Below are 18709 nucleotides of genomic sequence, written 5' to 3'. Positions count from 1 at the left end.
GAAAGGGTGACGATTGAAAGCAGTGGCTGGGGATCGCAAGGCAACAACCACCCACTGACATCATAGGACCAATTTGATTGGTAGAAAACTTTTTCCCACATTTTTCCTAAAATGTTGAATTTTTACCCCACAAAAAACCTACCAATCAGCAAAATTATATTACTAATATGAACCACAATGTGTCTCACGAGAAAACAATCTCAAAATCAGTTAAAGAGTTATTACAACACAAATAGATTTAAAAAAAAATGGCTGGGCCTTAATGTGTAGACTGGCTTCATCCTTAAGGTGTTAAGGACCGGGAAAAAACGTTATTGTGTTTTGATAGATCGGACATTTTAAGACGCAGCGATACATGACATGTCTATGATTTTTACTATTTATTTATAACAGTTCAAGGGGAAAGGGGGTTGATATGAATTTTTATTTATTTTTATTTAATTTTTATTAATTTTTTAACGAGTTTTCAGACCGTAGGTTGTCTGATTGATCCTACCATTTACTGCCATACTACAGTATGGCAGTATATTGGGTTTTTACACACCATTTGTTACAATATGCAAATCGCACATTGTAGTACATGGGTTAAAATCAGACAGCCTCTGGTCTTTGTACGACCTCAGGTTGTCATAGTAACCAATAGTTTTCGGGGAGGGATTTAAAAAAACAAACAAACTTGTACTCACCTCCTCTGTCACTCCCGGTGTCCCTCGCTGGGGTCTTGCTGGTCCGTTGCCCTGTTTGTCTACAGGGGCACTGAAGCTCCGCTGAGGTCGGCTTCCGGCTGGCCGAGGTGGCTGGCCAAGCCCACCTTTCTATCCCAGAGCTTCAGACAGAGGAGGTGGGTTGAGGTTTTTTTTTAAATCCCTCCCTGGCCCGGCTCCAGAAATTTATTAGCAATCGGTCCCATAAATTGTTTTATTATCTTGAAAGGTCCCATAAATCTGTACTTACCAGTAGCTGTTGCTGTACACGCTCATTCTTCTCTGCTTCAGTAATACGTTTCTCCTCTTTGCGGTCATCATGGAAATCTTCATGTGTTAATTCTGCACTGTATTCTAGTCCGTCGTCTCGCAAGTGCTCACTGAAATGTTCCCTGACTGGTTCATATACTGGAGGAGGTGGAAGTGGAGTATTAATAATTATTTTGTTCAGTTCCTCCTTTGTGCTTTCGAGATCCTTTTGGGCTTCCCTTGCCTGTTAACCAAACAAGAAGAAGCTGATAAAAATCTAGCACTAAAAGTATCCATACTTTAACTATTCAGAGCTAAAGAATTTTACAGCAGCTATAATATGAAGCATGTTACAGAAAGCCACATGAATGAAAAACACTTTAATGGTTTTAATGCATTAGTGGTGGCCACACTAGGCTTTTATGAGCCTAATGAAATTCATGAAGCATTGTCTCTCGACAGTTTTTTTCTCTATGGAATGGATCTTCTGTTCAAGACATGAAAAAAACAACAAACAATAAAGAACATTAATGATAATGACAAACCAAAAGCTACACATTTTCACCTTCTATCAAATAGTTTTTTTTATAATTAAAGGGCTATTGATAACATTTCCCAATTCTTTTTCATTTGCTTGCAACAGTTACAACCTTGGATCAGGCTGCAGTTCTTGCTACCCATTATACTGAAGCTGCGTTCACACGATCAGTTTTTCAGATGCAACTTTTGATGTCCAAACCAGGAGTGGAGTTAAAAAGAGCAGGAATACTGGCTATCTATGTTCTTAGCCATTATGATCCACACCTGCTTTTGGCTTCAAAGGCTGCATCTGAAATACTGAATGTGTGAACACAGCCTGAGGTAGAAGTTAAAAATTGTCTGGAAATAACAGATGAAATATTTTCACAGCCTATTTGGCAAATGTTTAGACTAGAATATGCTCTACTATTTAATCATCCATTGAAAGGTATTGCATTTAGTGCAGCCATGTGTTGCACATGGCCAGTTTTCAATATTGTGTGCCAGTGGCTCAAAGGACATCTACCACCAGAATGAAGGATTGTAAACTGAACACACTGACATACTGGTGTGTACCCCCCTCTGGCAGGACCCGCTCATATAGCTTCTTATACAAAAAGGCTTTTAAAACTATGCAAATGAGCCTGAGGGGCTCCACGTTCCATAGCTGTTAATGGAGCCCCTCAGGCTCAGTAGAATAACTTTTAAGCAGTTTTTTGGGTAATTTGTAAAAATGTAGCGATCTTGTTCTCCTTACTGTTTGTGAAAATAATCGCATGAGTTTCAAAACGCAGACCAAAAACGCACATGTTTTCAAAAAAGAACCGCTTTGAAAATCGAAATGAAAACAATGAAATCAACATGGACACAAAAAAAAAAAAAAAAAAACGGGAGAGAGTTAAGGCCCTTTATCCAAAAGCCCATTTAAAAAGCCAATATGCAAAACTGATGCGTTTTACAAGGATGTAAAGCCGCAATGAAAAAAAAAACCCACTGAAAATGCCACATGTTTCACCGACCTAAGGGTGTTGACACCTACTTATGTCCAATAATGACATATCCTACGGATAGGCCATTTATTGTAATTCTTAAACTACCCCTTTATGTGCAGCTTTCAAGTTTTCTGCCTCAAACCTCAATGGTAAATGATTTGTATAATTGTTATAATAAATAAATAGTACATGAGTAGTGAATGGCAATATTGGCTTACATTAGTGCCATGCAAATTGTAATTTCAGAAAAATAAAATGTGGCTACATACCCGAAGTCTCCATTCACCAACTTCCTCCTCTTTAACTCTTTTAGCTTCCTCCAAAAGGGTAATCTTGGCTGTATACTCTGCTAGCTCTGCAGACTAAATGAAAAAAGTAACACAGATTTTGTTCAGTCATATTAAATGTAGCAGAAATAGGGGAAGTATTGCAGTAGAATTGTCTACAGCTGATGGCCTCCAGTGATTCTAACTGTGGCATACAAGTTTTAAGCAGCAATTTTTCATGTGTTCATTTCCTCCTCCCTGAATTCTCAGCAATGATGAACATGATGTGGATTCCAAACCCGCAGTGGAACAAAATTTCCAATGCAGATTTTTAACACAGCATGTAGATGGTATAAATCCCATCCACTGTGCTGCTACTGTAAATAGCTGTGCGTTAGTCACAGAAAATTCTTCAGAAGCTAGATCCTTCTTTATTCATTGTTTAAAGGGAGCACTCGTATGCTCACCGTACCACACATGGTGCCTATTGCTGTCTATGGGGACACATATACGCCTGGCAGTGTGCATGGGGCCTTAGCCAGGGTCCACACGTGTAGTGTTTACAATGTTAACAGAATGTAAATGCAACAAGTGATCTCAGCTTTAGAGCACTTCATGGGTCAGAATAGCAAAACAAGTTTTTGCTCTTGTTCAGTGGGGGGCATTTATCATGGCTTGTATGGCTAGGAATTGTGCCTCTCCCTGCTACAAGACTTCCATGACAAGTGGGAGGGAAGTGTGCTGGCGCAGTCCATTAGCTATATTCCAGGCACAATTCTACGCAAGGCAGGACCGCCAGATATATAGCAAGACCAGAGACAACAAGGCCAGTTCTTGATGAATTCCCTCCATAGATCTTTTCCAGAAGAATTGATGCATTTTCTTCCTACTCTTTTGAGGATTTGTCTTCTCTGTAAATATGGTGTTTGTGAGCTGTCTTTGCTGTGTTTTGAATACCTTTATCAGCTTATACCAAGCAAATATATTAGATTCTGTATGTGGCAAATCAAACTCTGCATGTTCTAATGACAAAAAGCAGCATCCCTTTTGAAAGGAAACATGTTAGCAGAAAGTAAACCTAATAAACCACTATCAGTTAGTTGTCAAGTAACTTAACTTGTTTCTGTCATGGCCCAGTGTGGTGGCATCATCCAGAAAATGAACTTTGAAGTGAGCTGTCAACTGGGTTCACCATTTAATTCGAGCTTTCCCACCTCATCATTCTTCAAACTTCTGAAGAGCAAGTTTCTTATATCCCTGGACCATCTTTCATGGCAAAAGGAGCATTCTGAGGTAGGGAGAGAGTTCAGATCTATATTCCCTGCCTCCATGACTTTATACAACCAGTTTAAATCTCACTTCAAAGTAGTTTTTCTAGATGATGCTACCATGCCGGGCCATGAGAAAACACATGATCTGGAAGGTGTTAACACCTTGACACCACACTGGTCATGGTTAATAAGGTCAATTTCTGCTGACAGGTTCCCTTTCAGCCCTTGTCAGCATTTCTTGGTGAAAGCCTTAAAGAAGAATGTGTGGTAAAAATGAAGTCTGAATTTGTGTCTTACCAGCTGCTCTTTGCTCTTCATCTGGTCTGCAGCTTGTCTCTCCAGCTCTTCTTTGGCACGCAGGGCAGCAATGCGTTCTGCCTCCAATCTTTCTGCTTCTAATTGAGCTCTTTCTCTCTCTTCTTCCAACTCCCGGGCTTTTCTCAATTGCTCCGATAATTCTTTTACAACACAAAGATTGGTGAATGTATCACTGCAGTTAATCTTCAAAATGTCACACAATTGTCCCATCTGATGATTTACACCAAATTTGCAACTTTTCCCAACCCACTCCACTTTTCACTCCTGATTTATGAAATGCAATTTTTTTTAAAAAATTCGCAAATTTAAGCACAAATCCACACCAGTTCCCTCCCGGCATTGGAAAAACGTAAGAACTAGTTGCGCAAAAATTGCTACTTTTTAACATATTCTATATAAGCACCTCATGTGACATTTTTAATCTAGAGGAGGGCATTTCTCTTAAAAGGAACCTGCCAACAGGATTTCACATATATTGGTGATGGCATGCGGCTGCAGGTCACATTATTCCATCACAAACATGTAATTTACAGATATTAGGGGACATTTATATAAAGTGTTTTTACCTCTGCTGGCTTGGTTTCTGACTAGCTGGCAGTAATGAGGTGCATATTTAATATTTCTATCCTAGGGACAATTTTCTGTCCCAAGCACCAGTTTTTATTCTGCTAGACTATTTTTCTTTAGGTCCACTCTCCGACCCTTTTCAGCGCTCAAAAAATTAATTGTGTTAGAGTTTACACAACATGAAAACCACTCTCTTTTTCGGAAAAGAAAGGAGAAAAGGTGGTGCGAGTTCCACAAAAAAAAGGCGGAAAACCTATACAAGATGTCCCCCATTATTTTTTAAAGATAAATTCATAAAAGGGACCAGTATTTAACTTCTGGAACCCAAGCCGACCCTGCCAGGGTCTGTTTACGAATAGAGGCTGCAGCAGTGACATACTGTCAATGGGACATGGCCCCCACAGACTATAACAAGTCCCAGCTGCAGCCAGTGTTATGTTGCAGTGCAAGTACCGATCGTGGTCCTACACAGTATTGTCTTCCAACCACATTGTAATAGTTGATTTCTTTATAACAGACCCCTACTTATATACATAAATGTCAAAGGGTGGACAAAGGTTTCTTTAACAAAGGTAATATAATAACTTGTTTGCAAGTTGCTTAATTTAATTATTTCCAAAAAATTCTTCTTCTTCTTGTTTACCTTTTTCTGCTCTCCGTGTCTTTTCTTCATACTCCTGCAACCTGAGCATCAGTTCCTCCTTCTCCCTTATCATCAGTTCCTTCTCTTTCTCAATTGCTTCCCTCTTCTTCTTCTCATTTTCTAGCTGCTGCCTGTATAGGAACAATAATAAAAAAAAAAGTCTAACTCTGATAACCGATATGGCCTGGTGGTGGAATAATGGCACCATTTTTATAATATCTAACAGGGGTGTAAGAGTTTAGAGCACCCCTTTTCCATGCAGCTTTTCCACATTACCATCAGTAAAAAAACATATGTATTTTGGAGACTGCATATTAATAATACAACTTTTTCTAACAAAACAGCCGAGACACATGTAAAGTAGATACCTGTATAATTGTATAATGGAAGCTTATATAACTCTATTTATGGTAGCTGTACAAAGAAGCTTAACTGTATAAGTTATTTAAGTGCCCCCTCCATGTTCCCCATGGGCTCCAACCCCACACACAGCAAATCTACTGCCTCCCCATTCACCAGTGTCTCACCTGCAGTACTCTAAGAGCCTCCCTCTGTCAGTGCCCAGAGTATCTGCCACCCTGTGTCACAAAATCCACCCACTGACCGCACCCTCTCCCCGCAGATCCCATAGCAATAAGGTGACTGATTCATACCAAGCAGTTAAACATTCCACACTACTATATGAGGCTACAGGCACACAGAGCCGTAAGGTGCAGTTAAAGCTACAAATAAAACAAAAATGAAACACAGTTTTGATAAAACCTTGTTTCACCTGTAAAAACAGAAACCATAGACTAGATCAGTGATGGCGAACCTTTTAGAGCCTCAGTGCCCAAACTTCAAACAAAAGCCACTTCTTTATTGCAAAGTGCCAGCGCAGAAACTTAAGCAGTAATGTATTTCTCTTTGTTCATTGACAACTTTCAATCATTCAGCCTCCCAAAGACACCAACGCAGTTGAAAGGAGGAGGGCAAATTCATCCATCATTGTAGGAAGATTCTGCATCCAGATTCTTTGAGTTCTGTCTATTGAACTTCATTCTAGGGTGATGGCCTGGGTGCCCACAGAAAGGGCTCAGAGTGCCGCCTCTGGCACCCGTGCCATAGGTTCGCCACCACTGGACTAGATAGTCTTATACTAAGACAGATTTATAACCCAGCACCAGACACTTATATGTAGCTATCATACACACTTAAATAAGGACATTGGCTGCCATACATGGTCTAAGACATGTGATTTTTTTACCTCCTACAAGGTGAGAGCATGCACTTGTCTCCTACCTATTTGTAATCAGGGGGGAATGTTTTACACTATTGTTCTGCCTTTCTGCTCTCTCTCCTATCCATTGTAAGGTCTAAATCTCAGACCTCCTCTGTTTAGACTTTTTTCAGTTTGCAGGTTTCTTACAGTTTTTTTTGGCACCTTTCAGCACTGTGTGTATATTCCTGACAGAGCATAGCGCTTCCAGGATACTGCTTATAAAGTTTACATTAGACAACAGAGAATTTTGTATGAGGCCTCATGCACATGAACATATGCATATTCCGGCCCACAGGCAGCGGTACATGGCCAGTTTGAGAGCAGCGGGTGAGTGCAACTCATCCCATTGATGCCCATAGGAAGTGCCTGCCCTCACCATAAAGACAGACAGGTCCAATTCTCTTTTGAATGTGCCCAATAGAAAGCTATGTGTTCCTGAGTGCGCCACAGCTTGTGCGGCTAGCTCACGGACAAAGGATGTGTTATGTGTGCATAGGGCCTTATGTACAGCTTTAAATCCCTCAAAGCCTTCCTTTGTGATATTTTTATTAGTAGAAATGAATTCCTACCCTTACATAGAAAACCATTACCAGTTGCATCTACCAGAGTTACTATACCAGTTCATGTCAGCTATTTTAAATTGATTATAATTGTGATAAAAATGCTTATCATATTTCACAGTCCTTAAGCATGGTACTGGCATCATTGGCAATAGTAGCCATTCACTAATCTCATCCCTAATCCAGTTTTGGGCTACTTTTGGCTGCACTAATTTCCATGCATTTATTATCCCGAAAATGTATATACAAATTGCTGCATGGTTGGAAGCCACGGCTCTGTACTGTTCTTCTCACCGCTCTAGTTGCTTTTGAGTCTTCTCTTCCTTAGCCTGTGCTTTCATCTGCTGAACTTCAATAGTGTCTGGCTTCCTGCGACGCATATACAACTCATGATTGCCCATACAAAGCTGCAGGATTCTCTTGTTAATTCTCAGGCGTGGAGCATAAAAGACAAAATCCTGAAATTACAAAACAAAGTATGAAACACACACTAACATCTGCATTTATCACTGAGATCTATAAAATATACAATGTATGCAAAATATACAATGGATCAGAATGATATGACATCATTAGACCCACACATTTTTACTAATCTAATTAACAAATATTCAATATAATTTATAGATTTGTATTTTTAGCTGTGTTTAGACACAATTGTAGCTTGTAAACTCAGACATTTTGACAGTCCCAAATGTCCCAGAATAGTCCTGAGAACCAACTGGGAAAAGACTATAATGTTGTTAATCATATCAGAGGGTTGGCCACTTATAGAAAACTTTAACAGAGTAAGTATAAGATCCTAATAGGGTCACCCACATTATACTTGCCCTGATGAAGTTTTCCATTTGCCATCAGGAACCGCGGTGCTACGAGTCCCCAGGCAGCAGGACTCTGATTCCCTGTGACATTTCATTTTCAGATGGAGGGGGTCATGCGGTCTTGACTGCCCCTCCATCATAACCATTCCCATATCATTGGTTGGAGGGACATGATAACATCTGGACACCTCTCCAAGTACTATGATGGGACTGGTTATGATAGAGGGGGCAGTAATGAGCATACATCCCCCTCATTCTGCCAGAAGGCAGCAGGACATAGAACATCACAGGAAGTCCAGAGTCCTGCTAAATAATTCTTCATAATATATAATGCAAATTATTTATTAACACCTACAGGCGCCTTCTTGTCAATTGGTTTAATAATGAACTTTTTGTCATTGAAGGAGATGTTTCTGATTTCACTCCAGGGGAAACCAATCTTTGGAGTCAATCTAAAAAATGAAAAGTAGAAACAAAAAGATTTAGAATATACTTCTCATATGTAAAGTCTATTAATTCAGAATTAAAAATTTGGCACAGATATACAGCAAAATAAATGAGGGATCAGTCCTGAAAATATATTATAAAACTGTATACATGATTATATGAGGGCGGTTCAATAAGTACCCGTGTTAGAAATGAAGACATCATTTTCAAAAAATTTTTTTTTATTTTTCAACATAGTCCCCTTTTAGAAAGATACACTTCTCCCAACGTTCCTGCCATTTTTTTAACCCCTCCAAAAAAATAGGATTTGTCGAACTCTCTAAAATACTCCTCTCTTTCGGCGATGACTTCCTCGTTTGAGCTAAATTTTTTTCCTGCAAGCCATTTCTTCGTCTTAGTGAACAATAAAAAGTCGCAGGGAGCCAGATCATATGTATACAGGGGGCATACATGGGGGTATCCATGAGGATGATGGCGTTCACATTCCAAAAAATCGTCACCATGACCTTTCCGGCCGATGGGACCGTCTTCGCCTTCTTTGGAGCAGATTCACTGTGAGAAATCCATTGTTTTGATTGTTACTTTGTTTCTGGTGTGTAATGATGAATCCAGGTTTAATCAACAGTGACAACTCGAGGTAAAAACTCCTTTGGATCTCGCTTAAATTGCTCCAAACACTGCTTCGAAGTTAACAGCTGCATCCACTTGTTTTCCACCATGAGTAATCGCAGTTTTTTTCATCGGCAACTTATCATGTAAAATATTAATTGCCATTCCTGTCGACACACCTACGGCCTCTGCTACTTTGCGCATTTTCGTGCATCGATCAGCGAGCATCATGTCGTGGACTTTGTGAATTATTTCCTCGGTAACCACGTCTGCTGGGCGTCCTGGTCGCTTCTCATCAAAAACGGATGTTCGCCCACGTTTAAATTCGTTGAACCAATATCTAACTGTGGTCATAGATGGCGAAGTGCCCCCATAACCAGCATCCAACTTTACTTTTATCTCCTCTCATTTTCTCCCATCCAAAAACAGAAAGCGAATTACCGAATGATACTGCTCTTTTTCCATCTTCGCGAAAATCACGAAACATGTCTTACTCAAATGGCTGCCAAATCCAAACTAACCTATCAATCAGTCTGCAATTTGTTTTGCCGTTGTTTGATAGATGGCAGCACACAATAACACCAACTTCCCTCAGGAACGCCCTCTGTCGTAAAACACAGGTACTTATTGAACCGCCCTTGTAGTGTCTGTGCTGCTATTTATCAGGAAAGAAGGGCCTCCAAGTCTCATATATCACTACAGTCCATGAAATCTGGTTACTGGTTACTGCAGGTCCGTCAATCGGTTTTACCCCTGTAGGATGTCCCATGTCTTTTATATGTTATTTTTGATCACATAGTACGGAACAAATGTAGCTGTTGTGTATGGGTGTAAAGAAGTAACTACAGTTCAAACATTCTCCACGACGATTGTCTAGTTTTCTATCTGTGAACACAGAAAGTACATTGTGTGCTAAATGTGCTGTCCAAATATATTGATATTAAACTAATCAGAAGTGCTTAACAGGTAAAACCTGGAAAATAACCACAAAAGTACTTTCTTGAAAACACGCTGCCAAGATATTAGATACCGGTAAGCTGTTACCAACCCCTCTTGGAACGAATGTGAAATCCTCACAATGCCGCTGAACATTTGCTTCAATACACAAATCTGGAAAATGTGGTACCATGTTTGGATCTACTATTCAGGGGCTACATAACTAAAAATTCGAGGAAATCAGGTTTATAGAGTAGTCAGTTACAGTGAACTATTTCAAATGTAAGCAATGTGCAAGTGCTCGGAGTTCCTGATGTGTTCTAAGTTAGATTCTTCTGCTCTGTATTTTGTAGGTTCCTGCAGCTTGCTAAACCTGTTTGTGTCTCCATAGTGACACTGTAGGTATCCCGTATTTCAAATAACGAAAAAAAAAGTCCTGCCAGTTTCTATTACGTAACCCATAGACAGGCACTCCTTGTTTCTCCACAGGGTGGAATCTGTAATGCTGGCAGCTTGCGAAAGAATGACTTCATGTACTCCTTTCTATTCCTCCAGACAGGGTTCAGGCTGACCACACCTTGTGCTGAGCCGCTGGCTGTAAAGTATTTCAACACACGTACAGACCCCGGGCCATATTCTACATACAGTGTCAGGAGCTCCACATGTAACACTAGAGTGGATGTTACACTTTTTTTTACTTTTACCTACACTCTTTAAAAGTCCTTTATTGTACATTATGGCCCACATTTATTATTAGAGAGGCAAACTGCACTACTAATGTGCAGCACGCACCACATTCATGAAGACCGGAGCATGTGCTCGAAGTGCATGAACTGAGTGCACCACATCTTTCCTGGTGCACTCAGTTTAAGGGGTGTGCACCACATTTCAGTCAGACTTCTGTCATGTGATGACCGCTGCAAATGCACACCGGAACCAGTTTGCACATATATTTATGTTTAGTCTATGCCAGAATTCTGGGTTAGACAGCTTAGTAAATCTGGGCCTAAGAGTATCATACATCAGGTATAGAATAACCTATAAACAAATGTATCTTTCAATGTAGTGTGCTCAAGAAAGTAGACCACATTGGCCACTAACCTCTTAACAATCACCTGTCCACATGATGGGTGGCAAATGTATGATAATTGGGGACCTCAACTTGTCACTAGAAAGAGACCCAAATACCATATTTCACCTCACAGGTACATGATGTAAACGAAGACCAGCTGCTCCAATCATACCAAAGGTGGCGTTAAGGGGGAAATAATTATATTGGGCCAGTACATCAGAAAAGGCATACAAACCTTGATAAATAACCTCCATTATCATTATGAATGAAGAGATAATCACCAGAATTTAGTTCTTCTGGTCCCTGTCAATCACATTTACACATGTGCAAATAGCATGTGACCACATGTCCTCCGCAGACTCATGCTGTTTGTTTACAGATCACTCATACAAGAAGTGATAAGCTTTAGTGGCATTTAATAAGACAATGTTGTTATCTCACTGCATTTTACACTTTTAAAGACTAGTTTTTCATATAGAACTTTAGCAAATATAATGACAATAAGGTTCATTAAGATGGATGTTTCTGTGTTATTTTCAATGATTTACTTACTTGTCATCATGTTCATAAATGTTTAAGCCCAGAGAGTCAACTCCCAGCCAGAGGTCGGTGCCCTTTTTATTCTTAATTTCAAAGTAGTTAATGCCATACATCTCTAGGTCTTGAGCGATCTTCAGATATTCCAGCATTGAATCCTCTCTGCAAAGCAAGACATTTTTATGCATCTCTCTACTCTTGCGAGTAGTAGCATGAAATCCACTAAAATTATTATAGTCAAATAAAATACAAGTAGAAAATTGCAGATTATAGAGACAAACAGGTTTTGGGCTATGTTTTATACAGAAATCCTGGTATACAAAATCTAAACATTCAGCATTCATCATGGCTCTGCTCAGAAATGAGATTCAGATGACCAATAATCACAGAGAAGCACTTCTGACTGCTCAGCTAAGTATTGTGACAATAGTAGTCCACATTCTTGTAACCCTTCCCGTAGTCCTCCCTGCTTTTCCAGTGAGGACTTATAGATAAAGCAGGCGACTAGCCAGGCGTATGATCCAGAGGATATAAGCACATGGGAGACATTTTTGTTTGCAGACACAGCACTGAATCTCAGTATCCTGCTGCTGTTATTTTTCTGGCCTGATAATGATGCCATTTCAGTGTTGAAAAACATAGCCTCACCAATAAAAGATCTTATCTGCACACTGCATTGGACCCATTCTTTTTCCTCTGGTAGTGCTCAATCATAAGCCCATTTTTTCTACAAATATAATTAATTACTATTGGAGAATCTAGAAAAAAACCTAGAAAATGCAGTAGAAAAGCAGAAAAGACTCACTTTAGCATGCCACGATGTTCTGAGTGCCACACTTCAATCCTCTCTTCCCACTGCTCTCTGGAAAGCTTGTGTTGATCCAACACTCTGTAAATAGGAAACACATCATTTAGATATATTACTAGATAGAATAATTTCCTTTAAAGATGTTGCCAGAAATTTATTTAAAATTAGTTAAAATTGAAATTTAAGGAATATTTTCATAGGAATTTCTCAATGTCTAAATATATCTGAAAGTATACTACTGTACAATGTTTCATCTAGCCACCAAGCCTTATAGATGGGCCCTTACAGCAGATACCTGGTTTACTTCACAGACAGGTTTACATAAGAATATAACACTGCATTTGCCTCCACTATTAAAGGGTTTGACCGAGAGCATAAAATAACCCATTGGTGGCTAGGAGGGGGCTAGTAAAAAAAAAATAAACACTCACTTACTTCCTCAGTCCCTCCTGCCGTCCCGTGCTGCCATCTCTCTGGTCCGTGCCCCATGTAAACAAACAGGGGTACGCAAGCCATGCAGCATCCAGTTTCTCCCATTGGTCCCTATTCCCAATGCTGTACATGCGGGAGGGGTGGGGTGGATAACCACCTCGGATGGCCAGAAGCTGAACACAGCGCAGCTTCCATGTATACATGGGGCATAGACCAAAGAGCTGGCATAGCAGGATGGGACCGCTGAGGTAAGTAAATATTTATTTTAGTTAACTAGCCCCCCCCCCTCAATAGGTTGGCTCTAGACAATTGCTTCCTATAGCCATGAGATTGATGGAAAGCACATCACTTACTGCAGTTACTGAAATTCAAATAAAATAAATAAATAAAAAGATGAGGAAAACTGATATCTTGGCTTTAATGACTTAAAATGAAAATTGGTGACATATTAGTGATTTTCTCTCTGGGAAACAATGTGAAGATCTGGATGGTCCAATTTTTGTTTGGAGGAGATAGAGGCCTAATCTAATGAGAAAAACACAGGTGGGCTGTCTCCCTAGGGTATAAGCATTATACATTGTAGCTTTCATCCAAATTGTGTGAGGTTGTACCAGCCTCCATGCTGGAGAAAGGATGCTGTTATCAATGAGAAAGGCAATTGTGATGCTTTGCATTAGTGGAAATATAGCTGCTGGCATCCTAACATCCAATGTCACTGCTATCAGGGTTAAAAGTATTGTCAAATGGTACAGATCATAACATCATTAACTGGCTATAAGCAGCATAACAGGGGGTGGGCATCAGGGTCATTTTCTCAATTGATGCTGGCAAAGCTTTTGAGAGTGTTGTTCAGTAATATATATGGCCAGTCGTGAGGGCCATGGGATTTAGACTGCAGTTCTCATCCTGGGTACTACTTTTAGCAAACCCCTCCACCACACACACTAACAGAACATTTAAGCAAAGTCTTTCAGTAAGAAAGAGAGAGGGATGTATGGTATATGAAAATAAAGATGAAGTCTCTATAGGACCCTTGGATAGATAACCCAGTGATGAATCTTTACCCCTTAAGCTTAGACTAGTGTTGACCATTTAAAAGTGCAATCATAATAGACCTGTGTGTTTCTCCAGGCCTATATACATGCATAAATGATATATATAATATACATACATAAATACATACATGATTTAAGAGTCAAATGCAACAAATGCCTAAGTGATGCTTTGTGAGGAAATATATGTATGTTTGTAATTGTTTTAAAACCAGAAAGAAAATATTAATTTATATCATGTAATAAAAAAGAAACTTTAAAAACCTCTTATTTATCTGCTGTCTCCATGAGTACAAGAGGGAAAGCTTTTTAGAGATGGTGATAAATGCAGGAAAAGATAAACAACAGATTGAAGAAATATTTTTATTAGTATATAAGTATATAATTAGTATAGAAGTACATGACCAGGTTTACAGTCAAATTACGCTTTAACTTGTTTTGACGTATATGCTCACCTCTGTGGTAGAAGGCGCTCTGAGTTCAGGTATCCAGACTTGTGGGTTTCCCGATTATAGTCTCCAAACTTGGCTTGTACAGCATAAGAACCAAGGAGGACAGCAGTTTCAGGAGGACAATACACTTCATCACTCAAGATACTTTCTTTGACTTGTAAGAAGAACAGTTTCTGAGTGATGTCCTGGATAAGCTCCTCAGACACATCCTCTGGAAAGAACTTGGCACGGAACTTGAACTGGAGAGGGTTCTCTTTTCTTACCTCTTGTGCAGATACCTGCCCAATACACAGCAGACTGAACAATTGTAGTCAAATATCATAAAAATGAAGTAAACAACTATGGTGGATGTAAAACATGTGGTTGATGGTATACAACAATTGCTAAAATGTTTATTCTTAAGTTTAGGAACGGTCATTGATTTGGTTAGTGTTGGGCCATTATCCGTAACATTAAAAAAAAGTATATGACTCTGTCTAGTCTTTGAAGGTGTAAGCTGTAGTAACTATTTATTCAATACAATTTCACCAACTAAGCCTGTTCTTTGCAACACTGACACAGGTAGCCGAAATATATCAGTGTCATCTGGAAGGAGCTGTACTTCTAAACCAAATCTTGACGCAACCATTAAATAGGGAACTTTGTTTAACATTTTCGTCACTGGTTAAACAGTTACAGCTGAAGGATCAACAAGAATCTCAAGTATTCACTTCAATATGGACTTCTGAACTGTGTGACAAACCTACCTTTTTGTCGAGTTTTAACCAAGTCGGGAATCCCTTTGTATCTGAGTACTGCAGTCCAAAGTACCACACTTCACGCAGGCCCACAGTCTTAACAACCTGGAAAAGCAGGAAAATTGTCAATTACTTATCCAACTTTGCTGACTAGTACAATAAAAACCCATTAAAAACCCTGTTTTGCAGGAAGCACCCCAAAAATAAGCGCACTGGAGGTAACACTGCTGTTACTCCTAAGGAACAGCTGTATTCTATGAGATATCCAAGTAACAGGTGTCAAATTCCCCTGCAGCGGCATAAAAACTTTATACAGGCAGTCCCAGTGACTTCAGTGGACACTATTATACAGGCAGTCCACTGCTTGCGTACAAGATGGGTTCTTTAGATTTTTTTTAAGTTGAATTTGTATGTAAGTCACCACTGTTTATTTTATAACTGTCCCAGTGACAATTAGAAATTTCCTGCTGTTATAAGGGCAAGGATTATCAATAAAACTTCATTACAGACACATTGGCCTGCAATGACACGGTACATTCATAACGTAACACTAGCGCACGCGTGGGGGGGGGGGGAGGTTGGGCGGGTTCGGGTCTCAGACTGAGTGCATATGCTTTTCCAGGCTCCGGTCTTGCATTTAAACAATAAAAGACGCCAGGTCTGTTTACCATTGGCATGCGTTTGCCAGGAAACGCAGATGCGATTGGGGTGAGGACCATCCCACCAGTGCGCTAGCGTTGCTTTATTAGGTCCGTCTCTATCTAGGGGTCATCTGTAAGCCTGATGTAGTTAAGTAGGGGACCGCCTGTATCAGAATAACAATCAATTAAATAACAGGGTTACAAGATCTTGGCTTAGCAATATTGCCCTAAGGCTACATGCACACGACCTTGTGCTCACTGGATCGGAACTCAGGGGTACTACACAGCCCGGTGGAAAAGGGAAGGGGAGTAAACGCTTCTCAACCCTCCCCTCTCTATTGAAAGATTAGCTGTCGTAATGCAAATCTGTCTTGATATAGGACATGTTCTTTTTTTTTGCGGCATGGCTGTCCAGCCAAAATATGGTTCATTCAAAAATACGGTCACTCAAATGGATGACTGTATTTTCCATTGAAAGAAAAGGGGTCACGTGCTATCCCTGAAAAAAAAAATGTTGCAGTACCCATAGTCACGCGTTGCAGTTAAAGGGAACCTGTCAGCAGAAATTGGTCTAACAGACCACTACCAGTATGTCCCCAAGCAGCTGAACACCTTCTAGATCTTGTCTATTTCATGGCCCAGGACGTTGGCATCATCTAGAAAATCAACTTTAAGTAAGATGTATTTTGGTTTTATGAAGTCAAGCAGGCAGACAGTTTACCGCTGAAGTGAAGCATTCCTCACGTCAGAATGACTTGACTGTAATGGATGGCCCTGCATTCAGACACATCACTAACCAGATCTCCTTCATTCTGAGGTGAGGAGAGCTTGACTACAGTGATGAGCTCTCCCCCTCCATGACTTTATACCACCAATTTACATCTCACTTCAAAGTTAATTTTATGAATGATGCCACCACACTGAGGCATTAAAGAAACATGATTTAGAAGGCGTTAATCTGATTCACACTGGTAATTCATACTGGTTAATTAGGTCAATTTCTGATGACAGGTTCCCTTTAGAACTGCATAGCAATCAGTTTTTAGGTGGTTTTAGGAGCAGTTTTATTAATTAAACGGGTGAAAGACATTAACTAAATGGATCAATTTGATTTTGATGGGGAAAAACAAATGTCATTCACCTGTTCACTTAATGTTTTTCACCTGTTAAATAAGAAACTACCTAAAACCACCTCAAAACATAACTGCAAAGTGTGACTGTACCCTAAAGGGGTTTCAAATTCAGAAAATACATGTTATTGTTTGTTTATCAAAGTTGTATGTATTTTCCAATACACTATCTGTAGCAATTCCTCACAGTTCTAGATCTCTGCTTGCTGTCATTCTATATGAAGCTTCAAAGCTTACTAACAGTGGATAGAAATCTGTGATGTCACACAGGTGCATGGCTCGGTATATCAAATGGCTCTGATTACTCTGTGTTATTATGAGATGTGCACCTGTGTGACATCACATGACCATTGACAGATTTTATGTACAGAAAGAAAACATAGAAGCTTCCTATAGAAGGAGAGCATGCAAATTTCTTAAAAACCATGAGGAATTGATACAGAAACTATATTGGAAAATTGTATAACTTTTTTTTCAGCAACAATAACTTTTATTTGATAAAACGGCAACCCCTTTAAGCTCCTGACAATGCATGCATAAACTTTCCTGTTCTTTGCTGCTACTATGGAAATGCTGCAGAGGTCTGTTTTCTGCAGCAGAATATTTGCAGTGTTTCAGTGACCTGTAACAGCATACTGATGAATAAATACACTTTGCCCATATATCTGGCTTCCAAAACTCCCTATCTTGATGTAGAATATGATGAAAATGATTAGTTAGAAAATCTTCTGCATCTAAAAGATCTCTATTTATTTCTAGACCTTCCTACTAGGTGGTGTGAAAATAATATTTAACAGAACATCTCGGAAGACTCCACAATGACAGATGCTTGACAGCCAAAGAGAACAAACTGCAGTAAATCAGAGCCTAGGGCAATGCTTCAGCTGTAACATAAAAGCACTCTTTTAACCCTTTACTAGAAATTAGTAGTAGGAATATGAAATTACCACATGGGCTACAGAGCTTTCCGGGGTTGGTAAAATTAGGGCCGCTATGTTAATGGAGGTTGGCATGTGAACAGTCATTTATTAAAGTAAGGTCTTAGAAGAAAGTCCAGCCAGAAATATATGAAACAATAACTTCTGGTACAAAGAGATTCCTTGCCAGAGAATGTTGCGCACGTTATTGTTTCTGATACAAGGATCATTAGCCATACACAATATGTAGTTATTTCAACAGAGGGTGAAGAAACAAGAAATGAAAAGGGATTTTTAATGACATATTTACATGTTCTTCACTGTTGTGGATTACACTCTCTTTATTAGTTGATTAAAATATCCATTAACCTGTTGCCGCTCCATGAAGTTCTATTATGGCAAATAGCATTCCATGCAGTACCGTATATACTCGAGTATAAGCCAACCCGAGTATAAGCCGAGACCCCTAATTTTACCACCAAAAACTGGGAAAAACGATTCACTCGAGTATAAGCCGAGGGTGGCAAATGCATTGGTCTGAGACACCCCCCCCCCAGTATATAGCCAACCAGCCCCCTATAGTATACAGCCAGCCCAGCCTGCCCCCAGTAGTATACAGCTTGCCCCAGTAGTATACAGCCTGCCCTTAGTAGTATACAGCCTGCCCCCAGTAGTATACAGCTTGTCCCCAGTAGTATACAGCTTGCCCCAGTAGTATACAGCCCGCCTCCAGTAGTATACAGCTTGCCCCCAGTAGTATACAGCTTG

The 18709-nt window shown here is 39.7% G+C and overlaps 1 protein-coding gene across 1 annotated transcript in view; it reads right to left on the bottom strand.

The window, feature by feature from the left end:
* Window positions 1-18709, bottom strand: part of EZR (ezrin) — a 58010-nt gene that overhangs the window by 4167 nt on the left and 35134 nt on the right. The window contains exons 4-13 of the mRNA XM_072141370.1: window positions 15263-15358; window positions 14520-14794; window positions 12578-12661; window positions 11788-11934; window positions 8527-8623; window positions 7645-7808; window positions 5530-5660; window positions 4299-4459; window positions 2734-2826; window positions 955-1197 (exon numbers count right to left, since the gene is read on the bottom strand). Of these exons, the coding sequence (XP_071997471.1) occupies window positions 955-1197; window positions 2734-2826; window positions 4299-4459; window positions 5530-5660; window positions 7645-7808; window positions 8527-8623; window positions 11788-11934; window positions 12578-12661; window positions 14520-14794; window positions 15263-15358 (1491 nt within the window). The remainder of the gene's footprint in view (window positions 1-954; window positions 1198-2733; window positions 2827-4298; window positions 4460-5529; window positions 5661-7644; window positions 7809-8526; window positions 8624-11787; window positions 11935-12577; window positions 12662-14519; window positions 14795-15262; window positions 15359-18709) is intronic.

Source organism: Engystomops pustulosus, chromosome 3, assembly GCF_040894005.1.
Source record: "Engystomops pustulosus chromosome 3, aEngPut4.maternal, whole genome shotgun sequence".
In the NCBI taxonomy this organism is placed as follows: Eukaryota; Metazoa; Chordata; class Amphibia; order Anura; family Leptodactylidae; genus Engystomops; species Engystomops pustulosus.
Note: the sequence above shows the minus strand (reverse complement) of the source record. Positions and strands in the feature narration are given on the sequence as shown.